Here is a 27,404-nt window from a genome sequence, read left to right on the forward strand (position 1 = left end):
ATTTTTATTTTCATGATCCTTCGCTCTGAAGTCTGGTGTTTTCAGTTTTGTAGTTTATTGTTTCTTTTAAGTCTCATTCATAATGGCTTGTTTCCTTGTGTGCTAATTTTCTAATATATGCTCACATTTATTAAGCATATACTACATAGGCACAATTTTTTTCTACCTGAACTAAGGCTGATAAAGATGGCATTTATTATTTACCTTTCTGAGTGGACAGAAATTTCTAATCCCACTTTTGCTAAGGGTGAAACCTTTTGAGGGTTCCAGCTATACTGTCAGGTTTTTATTCTAAATCCCCGTCCTGTGGTGGTCTAAGCCTTAGTTATTAATAACTGCTATAATTAGAAGATTTTGCCTCAGGCCAAGAAAGATGGAGACTAGCAAATCCCTTGGGAGTAAACATTAATCCCATGCTGTTTAGCACTAAGATTTTTTAGTGTTCCTTATTTCCTATTTTTTCCTTATTTCTTGAATATGCACCTATGGTTATAGAGCTGTGTTGCATCTAGTTTCCAGGGTCACTTTCAGTGATAGTCACTTCCTGGTACTCACATCCTTGGGTATAGTTCCCTCTAACATTGAAGCCCGGCCGACCCGGGTGCCCACTGGGATAATGTGGAAGTGAGGATGTGCATCTTCCAAGGGTAGGTCATAAAACTCTACAGCTTCCATTTTGGCCTCTCTCCTGTATTGTTTGCTGTAGGGGAAACCAGAGTCATGTTGAAGGAACATTCAAGCAGCCTGTAGAGAGGCCCACATGGAGGCAAACTGAGGCTTTTGACCAACACGCAACATCATCAACTTTCCAGCTACATGCGGGAAGTTACCTTGGAAGCCAATCTGTTATACCACTTATCCTCATCTACAAAACCTGTGAGAGGCAATGAATAGACACTATTATTTTAATCCATTGAGTAATTTGCTATACAGCAATAGGAATCCAATACAGATGGCATATATTGTAGGACATCCACATTTAAAGATGTTTTGTAAAGGGAACATTCACAATTTTTTAGCCCATCCTCGTCCCAGAAACAGAAGTGTTGGCTGTGAAATAGACACACAGATGCCCTCCTGCTTCACACTTTCTTCACTTGCTAGTCCCTTCTCTGGTCATCTTATCTAAAAGTGCCAAGCCTTTCTCTCTTATTTCTTATCCTCCTTCCTTGTTTTTTTCCTCCTTAGCACTTATCATTATGAGACATATTAATAATTTTACTAGTTTTAAAAATTGTATCTATTCCAACTACAACATATGCCCTTTTAAGAGAAATGATTTTGTTCAGATTAGTTCACTGCTGTGTCCCTATTACTCAAGAAGAATGCCTGGAAAATAGTAAATGTCCAATAAATATTTGTAGAATTAGTAAAGGACTAGATGATATTTTAGCCTCTGATGTTATGTTGATAAAACCTCCCTCCGTTATACTCTGCTATCACCCCAAAGCTTCCATGTCTCCCAATGGTATCAGCTATTAAGTTCAAGTTCTCCAGATTTGGAGTTCGAGTGTGACATGCTTTTCTTTCCATTCATTTCTATTCCTCTTGATGTCTGGAGCACTCTTCTGTGATGTCTATTAATCACTGAAAGTTTCTGGCTAGTAAAATCCCCTGGGTTTCCCATTTTTCCAAACAGGGTGTGCTCTGGTCTAATTGTGATATCTCTCAACTACTTCTTCAATCTTACTTAGATAGAACAAACCCTCCATACTGAAACTAGCCCCTTTCAATATCTGAGGTAGGGGAAAAGGTGTAAATTTTACCCCTACATCCATTTATCTGGGGTCAGGATTTCCTCTATCACTTCACCTAAATTTTTTTGTCTTAGACATTGTAAACCCTGTTCCTCATTATATTAAATTTTAAAAACCAGATGCCTACACATAGTAATATTAGAAATTTCCAGAAAGAAAACTAAATACAAGGCTTTTAAGAATTGTATTTCTCCTTGAATACTCAGCCAAAATGGTCTTTTTTTGTTAGTTTAAATTCCACACCAAAAAGTTTATGTTTATTTGGTTATTCTTCACTAAAAAAGAAAAGTTGTGTTTGTTACTGTAAGTATGAAAGTGGAGAAGAATGTTTGTTTCCAAATAACAAAACTGGGGCCTAAGGAGACTTATTCCTTGCCTTTCTCTTACAAACTTTTGTTGTGCCAGAAGAACACTGATCAAAGCATGTCCTTTAATTGTATTAAAGAGAAAACAAAGGAAGAGATGGTTTTTTAACTTAAGCAATATTGTCTTGACAAATGCTACTAAGAAATATTTACTTGACTAGATTATGAAGGAGAAGGTTACTTCTGATCTCTAGAACATATGGCTGTTTTAAATAAGCCATGAGACTGTTATTTATTTGGCTGACTAACATCAGATCTCCACATGGCAAATAAACCAAGCCAATTACAATAGAAAATTCTTGATGGTTTTAGATTAATTCAGCTGTCAAGGTGATGGAGTGATATATCAGAGAATCAAAAATCACTTGGAATATACATTGTATGCCAACCAAAACAGAAAAAAAAATGTTCTCAAGGTTTTTATCATGATAAGATAGAAAATTCAAAAAGAAAATATGGGCCAGAGCCCCACAGTGCATTGTAATGATGAGGATACTATTATCATTATTGTCAATTTCTATGGAACAGTTAATACACTTCTTAGCTACATATAAAAATCCTTAAACTTCCCTGTCCTTGAGATATTCATACATCATTTTATTGAGGCCAACTCACACCTTGTGTAATGAATTTAGACAATTTTGAGTTCATTAGAGAGCAGTTTTTCCAGGTGTAAATGAAAGCATGTATGTGAACACACACAGAGGAAGAGTAGGTTGGCATCCTTTTCCTTTATTATGCTACCAGCAGCCTTGAGATTGAGCTGACAGGCTTCTATCTTTTTAGCACATGGAACACCTTTTACTGAGTTGGTACAAAACCTAAGTGTCTGTAATTTTCCTGGAGAAAGTTGCCAGTGCATTTGTGCCTGGAGATGTCATTTCAGGAGGTACTCGGGCTATTGTCTTCCAGGAAATCAGAGCGAGATTTATTTTACATGAACAAATGCAAGAATTTATATACAACATGGCTTGGCTCCCAGTCAAGATGGTGGCATAGGTAAATGTGGTACTTGCATCCTCCCCAACCACGTCAAAATTACAACTAAACTACAGAACAACCGTTAATCAATACTACCTGAAATCTAGCTGAATGGAAGCCCTACAACTAAGTATATAAAAAAGAAGCCATACTGAGACAGGTAGGAGGGACAGACAAGGAACAGGCTGGTCCTATAAAAATGTGTGGCATTTAATAATCAGGAGAGATATCTCAGCTGTGGAGGTCCCCCGTGAGGACTGAGGGGACCCAAGCCCACACCAGACCTCCCAGTCCAGGGTTCCAGTGCCTTGAAGAGAAGTTCCCATAGCTTCTTCTGGCTCTGCAAACAAGCAGGGATTGTGGCTGAATGAGACAGAGGGCTCCTGGAGTCCCAGGCAGTTCCCCTTAAAGGGCCAGAGCACAGACTTACTTAGACTCACTCCCTCTGATTTCAAGCACTGGGGCAGCAGCTCAAAAGGCACCAGGGACATACAGAGAAAAACTGAATTGTTTGGCATCAGATGAGCGCTGGAGGAGGAGCTTTCCCTCAGACAGAAGTGCTGGCAGAGGTCTTTGTTCTCTTTTAGAGCCATTCCCCCTCAGAGCTGGCAGGCAGCACCACATCTGAGTCTTCATCAATCTGCCTATCACTGTTTACCTCATCCTTATGATTCCCTGCGACCTTGTCCCACCCAACTTGCTGGCCCACCCCAGCTGTTTCCAGTGGCTTTTCCATCCAAATGGCCAACTTTGGCTCATGCTTAAGGTTTTCCTAAAATCTCTCAAACAAGCAACACCTGGCCTTGGTGAGCCTCATACCTCAGCACTAGGGGCAGCTGGCCTTTGTTCATGGCTTGGCCTCTCCAGGACACCTCCAAGCCAATCACAAGTAACAGCCCCCTGCAGTCACTTTGTAGCTCATGCCAGGTGGCCCTAGGCAGAACACAAGTGGCAGATGACCTTAACGTGAACCTCCCAGGAACTCCCAGAGCCAGTGCACCACATGGGAAGCTTCAGATCACACACAAGCACCACCCAACCATCTCCGCAAGCAAGGGGCAGACTCAGCAGCACCAGAGCCCTACCCTGCTTAAGTATGTCCTGCTCTGTGGGGTGGGCCCCTGCATAGCTGATCCTCCACAGTACTTGCACCTAGTCCTTCCAGCTGATCTACCTGGGAATAAATTCCTCCCATTGATGTGCCAACAGTAATCAGGCTCAACTACAACCAGAGGATGTACACAACTCACATGGGCTGTGGGGAGCTCACTTGGAGTTCCCAGTTCAGGTGAATGGGGAGACAGTGCCATTGAACCCTACAGGACACCTACTACATTAGGCTGCTCTACTAAGCCTTGGGGATGCAGCAGCTCTACCTAATGCATAGAAGCAAACACAGGGAGGCTGCCAAAATAAGAAGACAAAGAAACATGCTTCAAATGAAAGAACAGGAAAAATCTCCAGAAATAGAACTAAACAAAATGGAGACATGCAATCTACTAGATGCAGAGTTTGAAACACTTGTTATAAGGATGCTCAGTGAACCTAGGGGCAGAGTAGATGTACTTAAAGCATCAATAGCATAAAAAATGACACGGAAACAATAAAAAAATAACCAGTCAGAAATGAAAGATAAACTAAATGAAGTGAAGAATAATTTACAGGAATCAACAGAAGAGTTGATGAAGCCAAGAATCAAAACAGCGATTTGGAATATAAGGAACCAGAAAATACCCAATCAGAACAGCAAAAAGAAAAAAGAATCCACCCAAGTGAGGATAGTGTAAGGAGCCTCTGGGACAACTTCAAGTGTACCAACATTCACATCATGGGATTTCTGGAAGGAAAAGAGAGAGAGCAACAAATTGAAAACTTGTTTGAAAAAATAATGACAGAAAACTTCCCTAACCTGGTGAAGGAAACAGATATACAAATATAGGAAGCCTAGAGAGTCCCAAATAAGATGAACCCAAAGAGGTCCATGCCAAGACATATCATAATTAAAATGCAAAAAGTTAAAGGACAAAGAAGGAATCTTAAAAACAGCATGAGAAAAGCTGTTAGTTACCTACAAGGGGGCTCCCATAAGACTGTCAGCTGATTTCTCAACGGGAACTTTTCAAGCCAGAAGGAAGGGCAACAAATATTCAAAATGATGAAAAGCAAGGATCTACAACCAAAATTACTCTACACAGCAAAGCGATCATTTAGAATCAAAGGACAGATAAAGAGCTACCCAAATAAGAAGAAGCTAAAGAAGTTCATCACCACCAAACCAGTATAACATCAAATGTTAAAGGGTCAAGAAGAAGAAGAAGAAGAAGAATTTAAAAAATATGAACTGTAAAATGGCAATAAATACATATCTATCAACAATTGAATCTAAAAAACAAAATAAACAAACAAGCAGAACAGAAATAGACTCATAGATACAGAAAACATTGTGACAGTCACCAGATGGGAGGGGGGCTGGGAGGATGGATGAAAAAGGTGAGGGATTAAGAAGTACAAATGGGTAGTTATAGAATAGTTATGGGGATATAAAGTACAACATAGGGGACATAGTCAATAATATTCTAATAACTGTGTGTGCTGTCAGATGGGTATGAGACTTATCAGATGATCACTGAATAAGTTATATAATGTCAAATCACTGGGGTGTTCACCTGAAACTAATATAATATTTTATGTCAACTGTAATGGAAAAATAAAAAAATCCTTAAAAGTAAAATTAATAAATAAATAAAAGCCATGAGAGAAAAAACATTTATTACACACCCAGAGCAATGAAGAATGATTTTTTGTGTGTGTAATAGGGTCAATGCCACTGAGAAGACAAGAGATTCTGGTCTTAATGGAAATTGAGAAAGGAAATACTATGCTAACCTTTAGAGAATCCCTGCCTTTGAATGAGGAAGTTGAACTTGGGTTCAGTCTCTTTATTTACTTAATATATATACTTATAAATAATAAATAATTAGACATAGCCAAGTTGTTGAGGATGGGGTACTGCAGTTGGGAAGGGGAAAGGTTGTAGGGGAAGGTCATAGGCACAGCAGGACTTTAAGCCCTTACATGGAGATATGCAAACATTTAGGTCTCCGGGCCTCTGCCTCATCAACTATAAGCCTTACCAGAGCTCAAGGTGTTTTTCCCAGGGCATCTTCTGAAATACAGGAGAAAGGAGTTGATTTCCTGACCCGCGGATCGGAATCCCTCACTGCTACTCACATTTGCACCCAGCAAATCTTATTCCTAGCTATCCCCTTCTAAACTAAGGGTCCTAGAACATGAAGGCCTGAGACATTTTTTCATTAATTATGCTCACTCAGCTGCTCTCTCCAAACTGAAAATAATAAGTATTTACCAATTGACTACACACTAGTCACCCAATAAATGTGGATTGCTTTTTGGTGGGGTGTATAAAGAATAAAGGGTGAAGGGTAAAATGTAAACATGAAGCTCAATCCCTAACTGAGCAATCTTATTCTGGTTTAATTTTTTTAAATTCCAAGGTCAGAATGGTAAAACATCTATATCCACAATTAATCCTGTTGTGTACAAGATCTAATACTACATTCTATTTTAGAAAGCCAATAGATTAACAGAGTAAAATATTTTTATGAATTTCATTTCTTTGTATATTCTGGGAACAAATTCACAATCATTTGTGTCTCTACTCATAACTTGTTTCTTAATTATGAACCTACCAACTCTTTCACTTGTTAGCTTTTCTAATTGTTCTTAAGTAGAGAAATGTTTTGAACTCAAATCTAATGTAAAAGGATTATGAACATTGCCTGCCCTGGAAATATGGCTTCATTTAGAGTGTTTGTAGTTATTAAACCTTAGGAAATATATAATCGAAGGGAGGTAATATGAACACAAAATAAAATTTACTTAAGTGTTTGCAAGTCTCTTTAAGTTCATTAAAAATAACCTGTAGTGAATTTTCTCAAGTGTAAAGCATTGGTTTTTCAAATGCCAAAAGTTGCTCCTTCAATCATGTTCTTTCTTCAGATGAAACCAAATGTGTAGCTATTGTGACTGTACAGTATTATTTTAAGCAAGATATGAGGCTGCAAACAGGAGATATCTTATTATTTCTGTTCTTTAAAGGTTAACTGTTAAAATGTCTAGGAAGCAAATTTGGTATTTTCTAATATTTTATCCTTTGTGCTTTTATGTTAGATATTTGATATCTCTAACTCTGTTATTTATTAGTTTATAATATGCTTTTAAATATTTAGATAGGTTATTTCCTGAATGAGTTAACTGAATTGACTTTTTTTCAACATCTTCTTTACCTATTTCATTTACCTATCTTTAACTGAATCAAGTTAGATATCAAATAATGTATACATATAGATATGGATTTTATATCTATATATCTATATACAAAATAAAAAAGGCAACTGAATTTTTTTAAAAACTAGAAACAAACAAATAAGCATGCCATTCAATGTTTCCTGTTCCACTTTAAAGAAAAATCATGTTATTAGGTTTGAAGCTAAAACATGTATTAATTCTGTGTCAGGCTTACTCCCTGCATCCTGCATAAGCCTCATTCTTTAAACATACATCTATTTAAAAAGTAGAGTACTATGTAAATATCCTCAAAACTATAAACCAGTTAAAACAAGCTCTCTGATCCTCCAAGGCCAAGATTTTAAATGAATCTCTGTAAACATAGCCAAATGTGCTCATACTCATATATCTCTTCAGAAACCAAAGCGTGCCTCAAGCAGATTGACATGAAGGTGGGCCAAGGTGAATCACAGGCTTTGGAACCGACGCCATCGGGCAGGTTTTGGACTGCAGTCACTCTGCCCACTGAAGCTTTCCACTGAACCACTAACCTGTTTATTGTTAATTCCTGGGAGATCCTCTACTGAAGTCGAGAAGAGAAAGCAATCCTTTTCTCTGCTGAACACATGGGGGAAGCATGTTCTACAAAAGGAATTTCTTTTTTGAAGTTTTGAAGCCAAGTTGTCCATTAAGCTGTCAGTTATTGTTGTTGTTGTTATTATTATTCAATAGCATCCTGCTCAGGAATCAGTGAAACAACTGAAGTAAATGCTGGATTTCCAAAACTACTTAGGATGGAGACTCAAGCTATTTTATTTGGATATTAATGTAAAATGTGACTCCAATATCTTAGAAAATTTGGCAAGACTTGAGTTGCATACATATAGATATGGATTTTATATCTATATAGAAAAAATTGGGGAGGGATATAAAAAAACTGTCAAATAATATTTATTGGAAAATGGGATAACTGGAAACTTTCAGTTGTTTACTTTCTATTTTTTTACAGTGTTTAAAAATAAGCATGGGCTACCTTTATGAACATGAAAATTAATAAAGATATTTTCATGATCATTGTTTTTATGTATTGACAGAAAATCTTAACCTAGGGATTGTTTAGCTGATAGCCTTGTTAGGAAGTTATAAACTTTACCATTCTCACTCCCTCTGCTGGTTGGCCAACAGAAGCAACGAACCTGCCTTCCTCTGCCACATGTTCTAGCAGATTCTGGTGGGGAACAGAACTATATAGCACATGCTCATTAGAGGCTGTTGACTGCAGAATGAGGACAATATTTGCTGGTCATTTCTTAGTCTGAAGGGAACCAGGTAACTCTTAATGTGAGTAGTTTTTCCTGGAGAATGCTAAGTATGAAGGCAATTCAGAATCCATCATCTGATGTTCCCCTAAATCCCACCAATGGTATCTTATGGATGATGACTTTTAATCTTAAATTTGATAGGTAGATTAATAGCTTCTGTTTATCAAGTGAGAAAATCTCTTTCCTTCATGGAAATTCCTATCTGGAATTTTCCAGGAAACGGAGTTTGTTGCACCATTAGAGCCTCACTGGTCACTTTGCACCAGCCTCCACCCCCTGGATCCCCAGCACCTTAAACACATGCCCACAGACACACTAGGGGAGCCCGGGGCTGATGATGACTCTGGTGTGGTCTCCCGAGGGACATCTCCCCACCCCACCCCAGCTGCCAGAGCTCCTCCTTCCTGCCTCTAGGTCCCTGGATATTATTTTTTTTCCTTTAATACCCCAAAATTTATTTTTTAATCTTTATTGTATTTTTTTCATTATTTAGTCCCCTTCTACCAGCCTCCCCCAGCAATCACCACATTGCTGTCCACGTCCATGAGTCTTTTTTCCTTTTTGCTCACTCCCTCCACCCCCTAATCGCCCCACCACCACTAGCTGTCATCTGTTCTCTATCTGTGAATCTGTCTCTGTTTTGCTCATTAGTACAGTTTGTTCATTAGATTCCATATATGAGTGAAATCAGATGGTATTTGTCTTTCTCTGACTGGCTTATTTCACTTAGCATAATGTTCTCCAGGCCCATCCATGCTGTCACAAGAGGTAAAATTTTCTTCTTTTTTACAATCAAGTAGTATGTCATTGTGAAAATGTTCCATAGTTGTTTTTATCCACTCATCTGCTGCTGGGCTGCTTCCATACATTGGCGATTGAAAATAACGCTGCAATGAACATAGGGGAGCTTATGTTCTTACAAATTAGTATTTTGGGTTCCTTCAGATATATTTCCAGAAGTGGGACAGCTGGGTCAAAAGGCAGATCCATTTTTAATTTTTTCAGATATCTCCACACTGCTTTCCACAGTGGCTGCACCAGTCTGCGCTCCTGCAAACAGTGCTCAAGGGCTCCCCTTTCTCCACACCCTCTCCTCATCCTTGTTTTTTGCTGATTTATTGATGCTAGCCATTCTGATAGGTGTAAGATGATATCTCATTGTGATTTTAATTTGCATTTCTCTGATGATTAATGGCACTGAGCATCTTTTCACATGTCTATTGGTCATCTGTATGTAGGTCCCTGGACTTTAAACAGTGCTGGCTGCTCACCTAAGGTATGCCCATCGTCCCGCTAACCTCTGCTCCCTGGGACACCTTTTGTGCTCTCATTTCTCCCGTCCCCTGTTTGATATCCTCACTATCTGCAATTTGCTACCTGACTTACTGTTGACTGCTTTCTTGGTCAATTAGAAAGCATTGTTCTCTCCCTTGGTCCAGCTTTCAAAGAGTAGTTCTCACAGCAGACAAATAGCCCCGTGGCAATTCACTCTGGTCTTCCCTTTCCTTTCTAGTGCAACCTCACATTCTAAAATAAACCACACAAGCACTGCTGAGTCTAACTACTAGACAGTTTAATTACTCCTGGGGATTTTCTCCCAAGGTACCCTCTTCTTCCCCCTGAAGACGGTCTTCACTTCTGCATTCACAGTCCCTCTCACCTTTCTCAGTCTGCTCATTGGCATATTTCCATTTGAATAAATGGAAACTCTGACTTGATTTCAACATTTATTGGGATGCTATGCTAATTGCCTTCTAACATTCTCTGACAGAGAAGCATTGAGGATCTGTTTGGCAATGTATGTAGACACCTTTCAAAAACATGTCAGCTCTGGTCAGAGGAGGACTTATAAATTACCATGTTGTTAATGAAGCTTAATTTTTAGGGGCTCTCACTTGAACCTACCTATGACCTGCTGTGCTCTTTGGGTAGCCAGGGAAGAAGAAGGGACCCTATCCATGAGCAGGAGGCAGAAAGCATTGCCCACCTACTGTGGAGGTCGCCCTCTACAATCTGGGGATGGTACTGGTACCGCTCAGTGATACTTCCATATCATCCTGGGCCCCCGCGCTCCTGGAACTTATTTATGACCACAAGGAGAAAGACCAGAAAGATGACTCCCTGATTGTAGGCATTCTAACCCGGGATTGAAGAACATTTTCCATCCACAATCTCTGGTACTGACCCGTGGGAAGAGGGAGACAACAAAGGCCTAACCAAAATGGACATCTGCTGTGTCAGGGACCGTGAACAGTTCACACCCAGTGACAGCAACTGGCTGGAGTTTTCCCATGATTTTCCTGATCACTGCCTGAGCAAGATTGTCGATGTGGCATTACCATTAACGAATGATTAAGTTGCAAGAAAGCTTTCCGATCACTCCATTTCCATCAATCATGAGAGAGGAAAAAGTGAATTATATTTCTAGTCTTTCTAGAGAAAAAAATTTCAAGATTTTTCATTTGGAGAGGTAAGCTAAGTGTGTGCAGCCCAAAGATGTAGAAAACAACTGTTATAGAGGTGTTCGGCCGACCGTTGTGGTCATCATCATCATGACCTATTATTTTTCTAGAGTTTGTGGTGTTTGTGCTATCTAACCCAGCTAATACAATTTTTTCCTTACATTATGATGGATATTACAAGGAGAAAGGAGCGCGGATTCTCCCTGTGGTAGTTTCAGCTGTGGAATTGAAGTCACTACCCTCTGAAAAAGAGTCTTAATTAAAGAAAACTCCCTCTTTGCTGGTTAAAAGGGGGTGGCCTAGGGATTGGGTGATAAAATGTCAGTGTAAACTATGAAGTATTGTGGTTCAATTATAGTGTTCTCATTCCTTTTGAGATGTCTTGCTGTGTATCAATACTGAAATAAAGACAACTCTTTAGCTTTATCCTCCTAAAATATTGCTGTTAAAAGGCTCTCTGTCCTCTTCCTGTTAACTACTTTCTCAATAGCCCTCATTAGTTTTAAAGGAATTACTAGGGCAAGAAAGCTAAGAGTCTTCAATTGGTGTCTCAAGGGACAGCAGTGAAAGTGTCAAAAGCAGCGCTATTCAACAGAGAGAGCTGGGCCACTGCAGTGAGCTTGCTTGCGTTTGTCTCTGTGTGTGTTGTTTCTCCTCAATAACCGTTTCAGTAAAAAGGAACAATGCCTTCCAAATAGTATTGTCACTCTATAAAAGACAATTACACCCATCATTAGATAAGTTAGAAATAGTCTGAAGCAGAGGAACAAAAAAATAAATAAAAATATTGAAAGATAAAGGGAGGAACTGAGATTATCTTGTTTACAGCTAATGATTCGCCACGAACAAAAAAAAGAGTCTATTTCTCTTTGCTCTACTCCAAAGAGCTCAAGAAGATTTTGGATTAAAAAAGAAGAAGAAAAATACAAATGTCACATTGGAATCATTAAGTGGGAGCTGTTGATCTTTTAATTTTTAAGAAGATTAAATGGCACTATTAAACAAATAAAAATAGCTTTGGGGATTACGAAAAAAACAGACCGCTAAGCAATTTTCTTTCTTTAGTCAGAAATGACAGGTTTGACCTCACCCTCATTCTCTGAGGCACATTGCTACCAAGCCTTGAAAAAGTAAGTCAGCAAAAGGCCCATGCATCTCAAAGACCCTTACATACTTATGTGCATCTTCCAGTCACGTTTAATTTAAACCAAATATTGTATAGCACCAAGAGAAAACCTGCTTTGTTTTCATAAAACCCATAATACTTTCTCATTTTGTAATTTATTTGGGATTAAAATTTGTTCCTTATTAGAACTATTCAGCGAGAAAGTAAATCTAGAGGACCCTTATCAAAGCATGCTGTTTGCTCTGAGTGATCAAATTCCTCTCTGAAATAACATCCTTCCCTTCCATCTACACTTTGAAAAGTATAGAAAGATTAATAGATATTAGAAATGCAATCAATGCTGAATTATTATCCATGGGGCAAAGTGCTTAGGACACAAGCAAAGCAGAGGAATCAGCAATGACTAAGAAAAGTTTAATTGCAGTAAATTTATGCAGCATCTCAAAATAAGAAAATACAGAAAAAAGTAACTTTAATTTCAGTTTTTGTGAGAGTTTTATGACCTTCAGAGAAAAATAAATTTTCTTTTAAATTACATATGGGGTTGTCATCACGGTCTTTTTTGTATTTGAAGCTTCTAACATTCTCAGTCCAGCCCTGGATACAAAAACTCTAAACACTGAGGGCTAAGGCATCAAAGATGAAAGCTAGTACACTTACAACTATTTATATTGCAAAGGCTTTGCCCTTCTGCAAGAACACGCAGTTTCCCAAACACTAACCTCTCTTTACAAGGTTATGCTTATTAGCTGGGATTTGTAGCTCAATAGCAACACTGTTCATCCTTGGTTCAATTCAGATTGTAATTTCTTTTTAAACTACCTGACCCTTATAATCATATGGTGAGTAGGTTTGATCATTCATCTTCCAGAGGCCAAGTACTTGGTCTGAACACAGAGCCACTTGTATTTCTGAAGCCTCTGAGCATCATGATGATTAGGGTAAAAACTTGAGAAAAGTTTGAAAGAAATCTTTCATACAACGATTTCATTGTCTTGTTTCTTTTCTGGAACTGAAATTTCTGATTGCAAATATAAAAGTCTTCCTAGATATGGGGATGAAATTTTAAGAGATGATCTTTGTTTCTAATTAAGTATGGAAGCTATCAAAAATTTTAATCATTCCCAGTGTCAGAATTTACTAAATAAGAGTTTGCTTTTTCTCAGGGCCCAGAAGTTATGTAACACTCAATGGATGCTTACAGAAAGAAAGAAAGAAAAAGAAAGAAAGAAAGAAAGAAAGAAAGAAAGAAAGAAAGGAAGGAAGGAAGGAAGGAAGGAAGGAAGGAAGGAAGGAAGGAAGGAAGGAAGGAAGGAAAGAAAGAAGCTCCACCCAACCTCATGTCTTTGTCCTGAAGCTGTATCATTCCTCATAGCATTAGAGTGTTACTTTAATGTCTGATTTCACAACTGGAGCATCACAGTCAACATGTTGCCCAAATTGGATTACAGGTTGAAGGCCAGTAATTGTCTAGACTTGGTTTCTGTCCATTCCTGAACCAAATGATGGAGGTAAAAGGAATGTTATTAGGCTGATGATTTATGTAAAGCAGTGTGGACCAACTCTGGAGTTCAGATGGAGTCAATTCCACCCAAGGCACATGGCTGCTACCCAACAGAGGAGAAAAAACATTCCAAAGGGAAGTCTGGGACCATTTAGAACTGACAGAGGTGGCATAGATTTTGAAAATATAATTTCTACTTTCAATGTGACTCAGTAAAGGGGGTCAAATATATGGTGATGGAAGATGATTTGACTTTGGGTGGTGGGCACACCGTGCAATATTCATATGATGTATTATAGAAATGTACACTTGAAACTTATATAGCCTTATTAACCAACATCACCCCAATAAATTTAATAACAACAACAAAAAAGAACATAGCTTTAAAACAGCCAGAGAAAAGTGATGGATTTCTCCTATGGAAACAACAATTCCAGTAACTGCATTTCTCATTAGAAACTATGGAGAAACCATAATAAAGTGGAACAAAAATGTTTACAGTGCTAAAAGAAAAGAACTTTCCATCCAGAATTCTAAATCAAGTGAAAATATACTTCAGACAGAAAGGTGAAATAAAAACATTCTCATATGAAAAAGAAAAGCTAATAAACTTATGTGTTAGAAACAGTTCTTTATCCCTTAAGATTTAAAGAAAATCTCCTTTATCCACAGGTCCTTTATACATGTTCCTTGATTTAACCCTTGCCCTTCTTTTCCCCATTACTCCCCTCCCTCCTTCCCTCTTGTTACTGTTTGTTTTTTTCTTTCAATGTTGCTGGCTATATTTTTCTTGCTTGTTTGTTTTGTTGATTAGGTTCCACTTATAGGTGAGATCATATGGTATTTGAAGTGTTTTGGGATTCGTAGGGTATAATCCCAGCAGTGGAATCACTGGATCAAAATGAAGTTCCATCTTAACTTTTTGAGGAAATTCCACACTGCTTTCCACAGTGGCTGCACCAGTCTGCATTCCCACCAACAGTGCACTAGGGTTCCCTTTTCTCCACAACCTTGACAGCACTTGTTTTTTTTTAATTGTTTATGATGGCCATTCTGACTGGTGTGAAATGGTATCTCATTGTGGTTTTAAAGCCAACGTGGGGAAGGATTGAGGGTGGGAGGTGGAGGTAGGTGGGGTAGGGGAAAGTGGTTGTGGGAAAATAGAGATAAACGTATTTGAACAATAAAATTTGTAAAGCCTGTAAAAAAAAAAGAAAAGAAAATCTCCTTTAAATTGGTTTTAAAAGGCTAAAAGGTTTTTTAGCTACATTTGACAGTATTACGCTCATTTTTATGGAAGGGATCCTAAGATAGGATCCCAATTATTTTAAGACTTTAACTAGACATTGATTAGCTGAGCAGCCTTGAGTGTTTCTTAAAGAGTTAACAATCCTATTTCCAGAGAGATATATTAAATAAAAAATGGTTAACCTTATGCAGATTATGGTTAATATCTTTTTGCATATTTTTTAAGAAATGTTTTGCTAATTAGGGGTCATAAAAACATTCTTCTAACATTTTCCTTATAGACCTTTTATGTGTGCATGAGTAAAATGTGCATTCTCTCATTTTGGGATGCATGATATTTTATGTACCAATTAAATCAATTTAGTTTATTGTGTTCTCAATATTTATGTTTTTGCTGCCTGAGATAAAAATTGAGAGAAGTATATGAACTACAATATAGGTTTCTCCATTTTTTCATGCTGTTCTATTAATTTTGTATATTTTGCTGATTTAGAACTGTTTTGAATTGTTATCCTAGTCTCATTAGTTAAAATTTCTATCATTTTTAGATACTTCTTATTCCTTAAGGCTTTTCACCTGGTATTTATAAGGACTAATATTAATATAACTACTCTAACTTGGTATATTTACAGTATATACCTTGTTACAGTATTTTTCCTAATCCTACTTTTTGTCTTTATCCTCATGAGTTCTGTATTTTGTAAACTACATATATTGGGAAATGTTGCCTTATTTATCTGATGGGGTAAGTCATTTATATTTATTTTGACTATTAATTTACTATGTTTTCCATTTCTTTGTCTTTTTGTTTTTTTCTCTTATTGCATTTTTTTTTTTTTTTTGGTTTATCAAAGTCAGAATTTTTTAAAAAGGGGTTTCCCCCGCTTATTTCAGAATGCTTTCTTTCTATTGGTTAGAAATTATACTTTTGTTATTACCTAATTGTTATCCTTGAAAATTTATCACAAATCCTGAGGTCAACACAGCCTTAAGTTATTCATTACCCACGTTAAAGGGAACAAGCCTCTTGGAACATTCACACTGTTTTCTCACCTTGCTCACACATATATTTCCTGGATCATACACCATTTTGCTAGTATTTTAATTATGCTCTTGTTTTTAACCCAATAAAGTTAGTATTTTTTAAAATATAGGCAGTATTTATTTACATTTCCTACATGATTACCAGTTTCTTAGCTCATCTTAGACTTTCTTTCCAGTGATTTTTCTCTATCTTAAAGTTAATTCCTATTCTTTCAGTGAAAGTCTGATGGTCATAAATTCTTTTGAGAAAAAAAAAAAAGACTGAATATGCCCTTATTTTTCCGTTTCTTGGAAGGTAATTTCACTGGCACTTATTTTAGGTTTACAGTTGTTTTCACTTACCACTTTGAAGATGTTATTTCCGTGTCTTTTGGGGTTTTTTGTTGTTGTTTTGTTTTTGTACTGAAAAGTCATTTGTCATTCCTTTGTAAGTGGATATTTAATTATTCTCTGCTTTTAAAATATCTTTGTCTTTTTGTTCTCAAGTCTCCTTACAAGCAAACTGCATTGGCTTTCTTTTACTTATCCTGCTTGATATACATTTTGTTTCTGTACATGTGTATTCATGTTTTTGATTATTCTATAAACTCAGCAATCATCTCCATTCTTTTAATTCTGTCTCTGAGATTCCAGGTAGACACATAGTAGATCTTCTAATTCTGTCCTTCCAATGTCATCTCTATTTTCTATCTCTTTGTCTTTGCAGCAATGTGTTATTTCCTGTTAACTGTTTCTTTTACATATGACTAATATGCTCAAACCATTCGTTGAGTTATATATTTCAATAATTATTTTATATTTAAGTTGTTTGATTTAAATATCTGCATTTAAAACTTTTTTATTGATGAGAGAGAGAGACATCTATTTGTTGTTTCACTTATTTACGTATTCATCATTTGTTGACACTTGTATGGGCCCTGATGGGGATAGAACCCACAACCTTAGTGTATTGAGATGATACTCTAATCAACTGAGCCACCTGGCAAGGGCCTCATTTATCTCTTATTACATATTTATTTTAATTCAGTGATTTCTTTGTGAATTTCATTATTGTTATTCCATTTTTGCTAATTCCAATACCTGAATTTCTTGAGTATATAAATCCTGTTTCTCAATCAAAATGGTTTATTTCCCTCATGTGTTTGTTTACATAATCTGGAAGTGTTAACTAGGGGGGCTTTCTTCTAGAGAAGATTTTCATTCACTTATAAATAACTGTCAGAGTCCACTGACCTAGGACTACTTGTTCTCAGAATCAAAGCCTTTCCAGTTTCCCAGCTACTTTGGGTTTAACTCACTTTCACTTGTCATAGCCCTTAGTGATTATATTGCTTTCCAATGAGCTGGAAAATGAACTAAATATTATGTGTTGTATTTTGTCCAAGAACTAGTAGTATTTTAGCAGAAGGATAATTGAGAGTACCAGTCAACCATACTGCCAGAAGAAGAATCCATCTACTTCTTTCTTAGTTGATTTTGGTAATTTGCACTTTTCATATAAGTTATTCATTTTATTTGTGAAAGAATCATCAATGCAGGAAACTTTACTGTTGTGAGGAGGGTATGTGGGGATAAATGGTAATGGAAAAATATTCCATTTAGTATTTAATATAAATACTGTATTAAATATAAATAAAATTTAGTATTTAATATAAATAATAGATGGATAAACAAATAAATAAAAGAAATTGCCATAGCCACCCCAATCTTTAGTGATCACCACCCTGGGTAGACAGCAGCCATCAATATCAAAGTGAGACCCTACACCAGCAAAAAGGTTATGACTCGCCTCGCTGAAGGTTCAGATGATGGTTAACAATTTTTAACAATAAAGTACTTTTTAACTAAGTTATGTACATTTGTTAGACATAATGCTGTTGGGCACTTAATAGACTACCATGTAGTATAAACATAACTTTGATATGCACAAGGAAACCAAAAAATTTGTGTGACTTGCATTATTGCAATACTCACTTTATTGCAGTGGTCCAAATACCATATGATTTCACTTATATGTGGAATCTAATGAACAAACTGAACTAACAAGCAAAATAGAGAGAGACTCATAAATGGAGAGCAGGATGGCAGCTATGGGTGGAGGGAGGTTAGAGGGCAGAGGGGCCACGCAAAAAGGAAAAAGGACTCACAGACATGGACAACAGTATGGTGATTGCAGGGGTAGGAGGGTATATGGGAGTTAAATGGTAATGGAAAAACACAATAAAAATTTCAAAAAAGTAGGACAAAACAAAAGCAAATCCACAATAGCTCCAAGGTATATCTCTACAGGTTTAACGTAATTTTTATCAAAATCCCAGCAAGATATATGTGTAAATAAGCTTATTCTGAAATTTCTATACAAAGACAATGTACACAAGTGCCTAAAGCAATTTTGAAAAAGAAGAATAAAGGCAAAAAGTCTCTTTGATTTCAAACCTTGTTAAACAGAGTGATCAATACTGTCTAGTATTGGCGAAGGTTTAGACACATGTCAATGGAATAAAGTAGACAACCCAGATGAAGACCTACACAAATATGTTCAACTGACTTTTTTCCAGTAACTCATTTTTGTCCAACTGGTTTTCGACAGAGAGCAAAAACAATTCAAAGGAGGAAAGACAGCATTACAACAAATGTAGTATTGGAACAACTGGATATCCACAGGCAAAACAATGGCCCTAGATCTAGGTCTCACACTTCATACAAAATTAACTCAAAAGAGTCATGGAATTAAAAGTATTGTTAACTATAAAACTTTTCAAAAATAACATAAGATAATAAAGACAATCTTTGGAATCTAGGGCTAGGGAAAGAGTTTTTGATACCAAAAGCATGATTCGTAAAGGGAAAATTGATAAATTAAACTGCATCAACACTTAAAACATTTGCTCTGTGAAAGATTCTGTTAAAAAGACAAGCTAAGGACTAGGAGAAAATACTTGCAAATCTTCACATATTGGATAAAGGACTAGCATCTAGAATACATGTATGTTTTAAAAACACTCAAAAGTAAAAGAGTATATATATTTCAATTAGAAAAAAAGGAAAGACATGAAGAAATATGTCACTGAAAAATAAATACAGGTGCCAAATAAGTGCATGAAAAATGTTCAATATCATTAGCCATTAGTAAAGTATAAATTAAAGCCCCAGTAAGATATCACTCACTATACACCTACCCAAATAACTAAAATAAAAAATAGTGTCACCACCAAATACATAAGAAAGTGAAGAAACTGGATCATTCAAATATAGCTGTTGGGAATGCAAAATGATATAGCCACTCTGGAAAATATTTTGGCAATTTCTTAAAAACTAAACGTTCAGCTACCATATGACCCAGTAATTGCACTGCTGGGCATTTATCCCGGAGAAATTCAGACTATGTTTACACAAAAACCTGTGCATAAATGCTTATAGCAACTTTATTCATAACAGCCCAAACTTGCCAGATATCAACCAACAAGTGAATGGTTAAACAAACTGTCATGCATCCATGCCATGAAATATTACTCAGCACTGAACAACAGACTACTGATGTGCATGATAAGTAAAACAATGTGGATTTCCAGAGAATTATGCTGAATGAAAAAAGCTAATCCCAGAAGGTTACATTCCATGATTTCAGTTATATTAACAAAATAATGAAATTATAGAAACAGAGAACAGATTATGACTGCCAAGGATGAATGAGGGGTGGGGGTGGAAACAAAGTGGCTGTGACTAAGTAAGGAACCATGAGGGGTCTTCGTGCTGGAATGTAGAGCGTGGAAATGTTCTGCATCTTCACTACATCAATATCCTGTATTATTGTACTGCAGTTTTTCAAGATGGTACCACTGGGGGAAATTGGGTGAAAGGTAATGAGTGGGATCTCTGTATTGTTTCTTACACCTGAAAATAAAGGTTTATCTCAAAATAAAAGTTTAATTTAAAATATTAGCATTACACATATTTTCCACCTTATAGGGAATGGGCTCTGTTGTAAATATTCATACCATCTTAAACGAAAATATTCCTCAGTCATTTCCGTTCTTGATAAGAGCTTAATACAAAAGAGAAAACTTCTAAATTACTAAGGAAAGTGTTTGATAGTAAATCTGGAAAACATACAGAGACAACATACAGAAACATACAGAAAGCATTCAGAGACAACACAGACCAAAAAAATATCCTTTTGCATCCAAGATAGACTAATTAAAATGATATATGATGGTTGTCTCACTAAATCTTGGCATATAGCCCACCACAAAATAATAATTAAATGTTAACATTATGGTAATCTTCGGGGAAATTAAAACATTAAATTTGGCACTGGAAAGAGGTTGGCTGTGGTCAGGAACATTGAAAACATCTTCAAAGGAAATTAAAATGACCATATCACCTAGGTTTGGAAAAACATTTAAAAATAATATCCTCCAATGAATTATAATTTGGAGTATAATTTCTAGAATCCTTTTTGACAGAAAGATCAGCTTTGACCTGAAAGCTTTGCACGATCAGGTCTTCAGCTACGCAAGTTACTAAAACCTTGTATCTTACTCTTGGGTTAAATATCTAGTTTCTAGAGATGTAAACTGGTCTCTCTTTATCCTGGTATGACTTCTGTGTTTCAGATCTACCACTAAACAGCTGATATAAAGCTCAGAAGACATTATAAATTAAAACTGTATCAGTAAATCTTTGTTGAGACTAAAAGACTGCATTTCTAAGTTTTCCACCAATGTTAATAGGTTTTGGACTTAGCAACTACTGTCAAACAGTACTTACAGTAAACACTTAAAAATTTGTACTTTGGGTTTGCCAAAGTGGGAATTAAGGCCCTTTCAAGTTTATTTAAAGACTCAGTTCAGTTCTAGCAGACTCCCTCTCAAACAAGTAAGGGTGTTATGCCTGTAACAACTGCACAGGAAATCTGGTTTTGCCTTCCGCCACTTGCATTTTAGGCAGAAATGCCATCACTACACAAAACCTACAGGAATCCCACTCTGAGTAATTAAGTGACCAACCTCTTAAAAACCTGCCAGAAGCAACAGTGTCTATAAAAATCTATTTACTGTGTCAGTTGCTTAGTTCTATTTCTGCATTTAAAATTAGGTTTTCAAGAAAAGTAAGATATTACACAATTTTTATGTTAACCGAATGATTGCCAAAACCAAGGATTGACATATTGACATAGTATGTGGATTTTAAGAAAACAGGTTAAATGAGACATTAAGAGTGTGTTCTTTATTCCTTTTGATACCAAAAAAGAAAAAAAGATTTGTTAAGGTTTAGGGCAGGGTTAAACTAGACACATTTTAAAGAGCATTTTGCCAGGAGCATTTGTAATGCATTGGCTTTAAAAGCATTCTATAAATATATAGGTTCCAAATTCCCCTGGGGTATTTCCCATCTTCCCAATGCTCTGCCCTCTATGGGAACAATTTTGCAAAAGTTTTGCGTCACACACACACACACGCACACACCACCACCTCCCACACCACCCCACCTTGTTCTGGTTGGCAAAATGGACTTTAGCAGTGCTTCCAAATTTTTTTTCATCAAAAAACCCCTAATGGAAAGCAAGAAAATTCCATGAGGTTTTCCATTTCATGTAGCTTATGGTCTTTCTGCATTTCAGCGTTTCACTATCACGCTAAGCAGTCTGTTGTCACCTCATGTCCCCTCCTTCTGAAGTGTCGGTCCTCTGTACTGCAGGGGAACCAGACACTCTATTTCCTAGACTCCCCTTCAATTTCTGGTTCTAAGTCAGAGTGGAACAATGAGAGGTATTTCCGTATCAGGAAGACAGGGAAAAGGTGACGCCAAAGTGTAGGTACGCAGCAGATACAGGCTTCACAGCAGCTCCAAGATTTCTTGCAGGTCACCTGCTCTGGTGCTGTGAACAGCCACGTAGGCAGGTGGCAGCCCCGAGACCCACTGGTGTTGGTGCTATGAACTGAGGAGGCACGATCTTCTGACGTTTCACGATTCGCAGTGACTTTGGTCCAGCTCCTGAGATCTGCCCTCGCTGTTGCTGTTGCTGCTGCTGCCGCTGCCTGCACACCTTCCCTGGCCTGCCCTTCTGAGGCTGCTGGAAGCTTCTAAGTCTGCCTATTGAACCCTTTTCGCTGACATCAAGTGGCTGTTTTCCTAACTGAATCCCGACAGAAATGTTAAGAGTTTAAATTACCATAAGGGAAAACAAGTTTTCTTGGTGTCTTGTTAACTTAGTGAATGAGATATTGCTTCCCTAATGACTTCGGAAAACCCAGCGGAAATAAAGATGACCCTGCGTGTTTACATTCAAGCAATTTCTTTATGACTTCCTGTGTAACAGTCCTAAATATGAGGGGAAAATGGCTTCCTCTTCATTGATTTATGAATTATGACTGGACAGTGGTTAAATAGAGCTGTCATACACTTTGTAAAGAAACTCGTACCACGCATGTTTCGGCTCCTATTGGTGTAGATTTTACTAAGTGTATTTCCTTGCTCAGAGGTTAAGCTGCTCAAATCTTATGGTAAGACCTCTAAAGAGGTCTGGGATGCACAGGCCAGATTTTGTTTTTATTAACTCAATCATGAAAATATACAACTTTGTTTTTTAAGGAAAGATGCTTGATGACGTTATTTCCCACTGAGGAATTCCATCACATTTAAATGAACTAAAAATGTCACTTGACTCATAGTTTACCCTAAGAACTCTCTTTATCCCATTCTGAAATTTTTATTGCAGCAACCCAGTCACATGTAAAAACCAGTCAATTTTGCTTTTCAAAAAAAATAAAAACTGAACACGTTACCCTTGTGAACTGTTCTTTATTATTAAATGATGGACAATGGCATTATACAGGTTATCTCTTATTACAACATTCTTTTTTTCCTACATAAACAAGAATTACACCAACTAGAAAAACTCTTCTGTACCTTCCTTTTTAAACTACAGACTAATTTTTTGGAACAAGAAGTCTTCAAAAGTCATTTCTTTTCTCATTATAAATTTGTCTAAAAAGATTGGTATTCCAAACACTTTGTGTAGAAAAGTTGACCATTTTTAACAAAAGCAGTGAGGACCGCACAGGACCCAGCGGCCACCTGTCCGAGGAGCAGTTCTGTCAGTGGTGCAGATGCCGCCCCTGGGAAGCAGGTGCGCTCAGCGGCCCAGACCCCGATGCCATGCCCATGGTTCGCTGTCCTGGAATGAGTTCCATCTGGCCCGTATCTATGTGTTTTTTGGAGTTGATCCCATCCTCATAAAAAAACAAGCTGCATTATGTTGAAATGAAACCAGTTACTCTTTTATCATCACTGTGCAAAACCAAAACATTTTCATATTTAATGACCAATATAACGGCCAAATATGTCATGCCACACTGTCATTCCATTTAAGTAAAGAAACTGGTTAAGTTCAGTTGGAGTCATGTGAGCAGGTCTTTGGAGCACACTAAAATGAACAATATGCGTCATTTGATAAGGAAACTTCTTCAGTTTGAGATTCAGTTTGCCTCAAACAGATTCAGATATGCTGATGATCATTAAAACAACTAATTTTATTTCCTATAAGGTAAGCTTTGACACCTTTCAAAGTGATTCTAAAACTAACCTAAAGTTCAAAAATTTAAAAAATTGGCTACTGTAATTTTTTCATTTTTTCTAATCAAGACTATTCTTTGTGTTCCAAATAGTGTGTGCAAATTTCTCCTTCAAGGTTAATGATTCTTAAAAGAACACAACCCACTAAAGTTCCTGTTTTTAGTCACTGATCTGTCGTATTTAAAATCATGTATAAATTATTACACTTTAAATAAGAGCGCTAAAATCATGACAAAAAAATTAAGTGCTTTTGCTTACCACAAAATAAACAGAAGTAAATGTATTTGCCTTTATGATAAGAACATTTATTTATCAAGTACAACTGTGGCACAAAAATGCAAGTCATTTGTGAGAGCCATTGGGACTTTTCTGGCCATAAGATACTGGTACATGACATTAAACAGCACACTTCCCTGCACTTACAGAGAAAAAACATGAGGGAGAAAGCCTGACAGGCTCATGCTGACTTCAGAACAGGCAGGCATTGCATGGACTCTCCCTCCTCGTCACTCATCCTGTTCGCTAAAGCACGCCGATTCTGGTAAACAGTCTCAAAGTTTCTAATCACTTACAAAAAAGTTTTCTACAGTCTCTTTTGTAGAAAAAAAAAAAAGTTTTACTGTCATGCAAAGCAGCTTCTACCTGTTAGTGGCAAAACCTTTAAGACTGCCAAACTAAAAACTGAGTGACCCAGACCTCCCGAAAGATGGGGAGCCGCTGCCTCGGGCTGCGCCCTTCTGCTGGGATTTCGGGCGCACGGAGGCAAAAGCGTGAGGTAAGCGGCAAGTGTTGGTCCCATGGAAGCAGAGTCCTCATGAAACAGAACTCTCCAGACACTTTTAAAATCATCTTTATTTTGATTGCAAATGTACAATTTAGTTAGTTAATATTTTATTTGTTCCATCTGAAATTCATAGCTTGCCATGTAAAACACTGTCTCCACTATCAAACTGCTATATAAGAACATTATAAAATGCAAACTATAAACTAAGATAATCCTCTTTACAGTATCAGATTAGTACAGTAAAACAACATTGACTTAAAAAGGCAAGTGAGTTAATTGGCAAACATACAATTCCTTTCCTAAGGAATGAAGGTACAAAATGGTGCTCAAGGGAAACACGAAATTTTAAGTGCTGGGTGATTAAAAACAGTAATTGTGGCACAGTTACCTCCCCAATAATTTTGACCTAAGGATACAAAGGTAACCTTTATTCTATAGGATATAAGGAAATTAATTTCCATTATAATAGCTGTGGAAATACACAGCAGAGTAACAGGTTGGGATCTTTAAAATTCTAACACAGTAAGTATTGATTTGTCATCCTCTCCATCCAAATCACGTTAAACATTTATAGTGGTTACACATTCCTCAGTCAACGTCAGATTTAAACAGAGCCTATGTAAGAACAATCTATCCTTAGTTTTATACTAGGCAATCTACAGCAGATGCTTATTATATGCATATCAGGTATATGAAATATAGTAGGAAACTGTTCACTGATTTCATTCAGAATAATCAGGAGTCTTAAAAGAAGATAATGTGTGCTGGTATGAACCAGAAAAAAGAGCCAACATAAACACATCATTTTTTCAAGTTATTGACAATATTTCCTCTGCTGGCCCTAATCAAAATGAAATTTTTAATGAAGCAACACAAATCTGGGGGCATGTTACAGCTGTACACATAAAACACACACACCTTTACATTCATTAATTCCAAAACCTAAGTCAACAGGATAAATAAATTATAAATGAAAGACATATACAAAGTGGGCAAAAAACTAAGTTATTAGACCAAAAAGTGTGACACTATGCCAGCAGTGATATTTAGAAAAACGTTCAGTATTAGAAAACATCAGATTTAATCCAAAGGAAACCTCCCCGCAATAAAAATAAAAGTATGGGAACCACCTTTTATGCAATAGCTTTAAAATAATAATTAAAAAAAACCATGATTACAGGAACCTTCCTGCATAATTTAGATTAACGTAGTGCAACAGTGTGCTCCTTTGTAATTTTAGCCTTTCACTCCCAATATGATACCAATAATTGCAACTCCGATGACGAGGAGAGAAATGATGATGCACAGGGTTTTTCTGGATTTGCGCTGCAGATGCAAAAACAAAAACATGTTTACAAATGAAGTGAAGCATCTTCACAGAAACTGAAAATCATTTGGCTCGTTTTTAGAGGAAAATCAACAGTAACTTATTGCCCTCAAGTTTTTAGTTGTATTTTTTTGTTGTTGTTTTTGTCCTTAAAAATCTCTTCAATACACATGGGGCTATTTTTTCAAAAATATTCATCTTCAGTTAATGGTACAATTCAAGGAGTAATTATTCAAACTTTTGTTGGTAATTTTTCTGAGGTAGAAGACACAGAAAAATGAAAGTTACTGATTCAAGCAACAGACTGAGGTCACCTATGTATGAAAACAAAGAACAGCTTAAAAGCTTATACATTTTAAAACTTTCATCAGTAAGTTGTTCTTCAAATTGCCAGTTATAAAAAATAGTCATGGCTGTTTAAAGCACAGCATAGGAAATATAATCAATAATACTGTAATAAATATGTCTGGTGTCAGATGGGTACTAGACTTATTGGGGTAATTGCTTTGTAAGGTATATAAATATTTAATCACTAAGCTGTACACCTGAAACTAATATTGTATGTCAACTGTAACTGAAAAATAATTGTTTTAAAAAACTGTTCTTCAAAATGGTTTCTCTGAAAATATCAGCAAGTGTAAATGTTTGGCAATTTTTCCCAAGGTTAATTTATTAGTTTTGAAAAACATCATTCTCATTCTTTAATGTTAATGAAAACTGCTTTCAATATCTCAACATACTAATAAAAACAAAAAGGCAAAAAAAATTAAGACATATTCATTTAAAATATGAAGGTTAAGAATTTGTTCCATTCCATTCTTCATTCCTAGCCCAGTTGTAGATTTCTGTATTTCTTTAATGGCTTGTGCATCTCACAGCAACATGCAGGAATCCTTTTTCTTACAGAGAAAAAAAATTTGTTAAATTTACTTTCTGTCAACCAGATGTACCATTTAATTTACAAAAAGATATGTTTCTGACTCTGAAGTTACTCTAGAAACCATGAATACTTTTAGTACTCCACAGGTTCATCTAATTGTTCCACTGAGTACTCCTTATACAGAAAACACAATTCCTCTAAAGTTTCAATACCATGTTTACATTTGGCCCAGACCCCGCCTGGTTACCACAGACACATGGGTACTGCACCTTAATTAAGGTAGTTGTTGGTATTCCACTGCAGTATAGCTGCTACCTGGGGAAACCTCTGTAAGGTGGGGTAGTGAGGTCCTTAGGTTGCTGCAGTGATAAGAGCATTGATCACCTTCCCTTTTGCTCACGGTCCACCCATCCTAGTCAGAAGCATCATACTTTGCAAAAGCATGAGGTTATTATCAAGGCTTCCAAAAGCGACTCTTTTCTCCTCACTGCAAGGCCTCTGGACTTTGTACAAGGCCAGCTCCAGTTTCAGAGGTGCAGCTTGGGAAGATGTGTTTCTTCTCCCCAGGGTGGCTGCAGGCTTTCCCTTCCACGAGGAAGAGGAAAAGCAAAACATTTATATATCTACATTCCCCGAAATCCAGAAACAAAATGAAATAATACGTAAGCCCAGTCATGACAAATCGTGCTGAACACCTAGTCTGAGCAGTTATATCTGT

The 27,404-nt window shown here is 36.8% G+C and overlaps 1 protein-coding gene across 3 annotated transcripts in view; it reads right to left on the reverse strand.

The window, feature by feature from the left end:
* Positions 1 to 22,911: 22,911 nt before the first annotated feature.
* STX7 (syntaxin 7) overlaps positions 22,912 to 27,404 on the reverse strand; it is a 40,973-nt gene continuing 36,480 nt past the window's right edge. The window contains exon 10 of one of the 3 annotated variants that reach the window (XM_054569978.1): positions 22,912 to 25,805. In XM_054569978.1, the coding sequence (XP_054425953.1) occupies positions 25,716 to 25,805 (90 nt within the window). In that variant the 3' untranslated portion in view covers positions 22,912 to 25,715. Of the gene's footprint in view, positions 25,806 to 26,410; positions 26,706 to 27,404 lie in introns of those variants that run through there. The other 2 variants (XM_054569980.1, XM_054569979.1) reach the window with 2 other exon arrangements.

Source organism: Pteronotus mesoamericanus, unplaced genomic scaffold, assembly GCF_021234165.1.
Source record: "Pteronotus mesoamericanus isolate MK-2021 breed Mesoamerican mustached bat unplaced genomic scaffold, CSHL_Meso_final contig_20, whole genome shotgun sequence".
NCBI classification, from domain to species: Eukaryota; Metazoa; Chordata; class Mammalia; order Chiroptera; family Mormoopidae; genus Pteronotus; species Pteronotus mesoamericanus.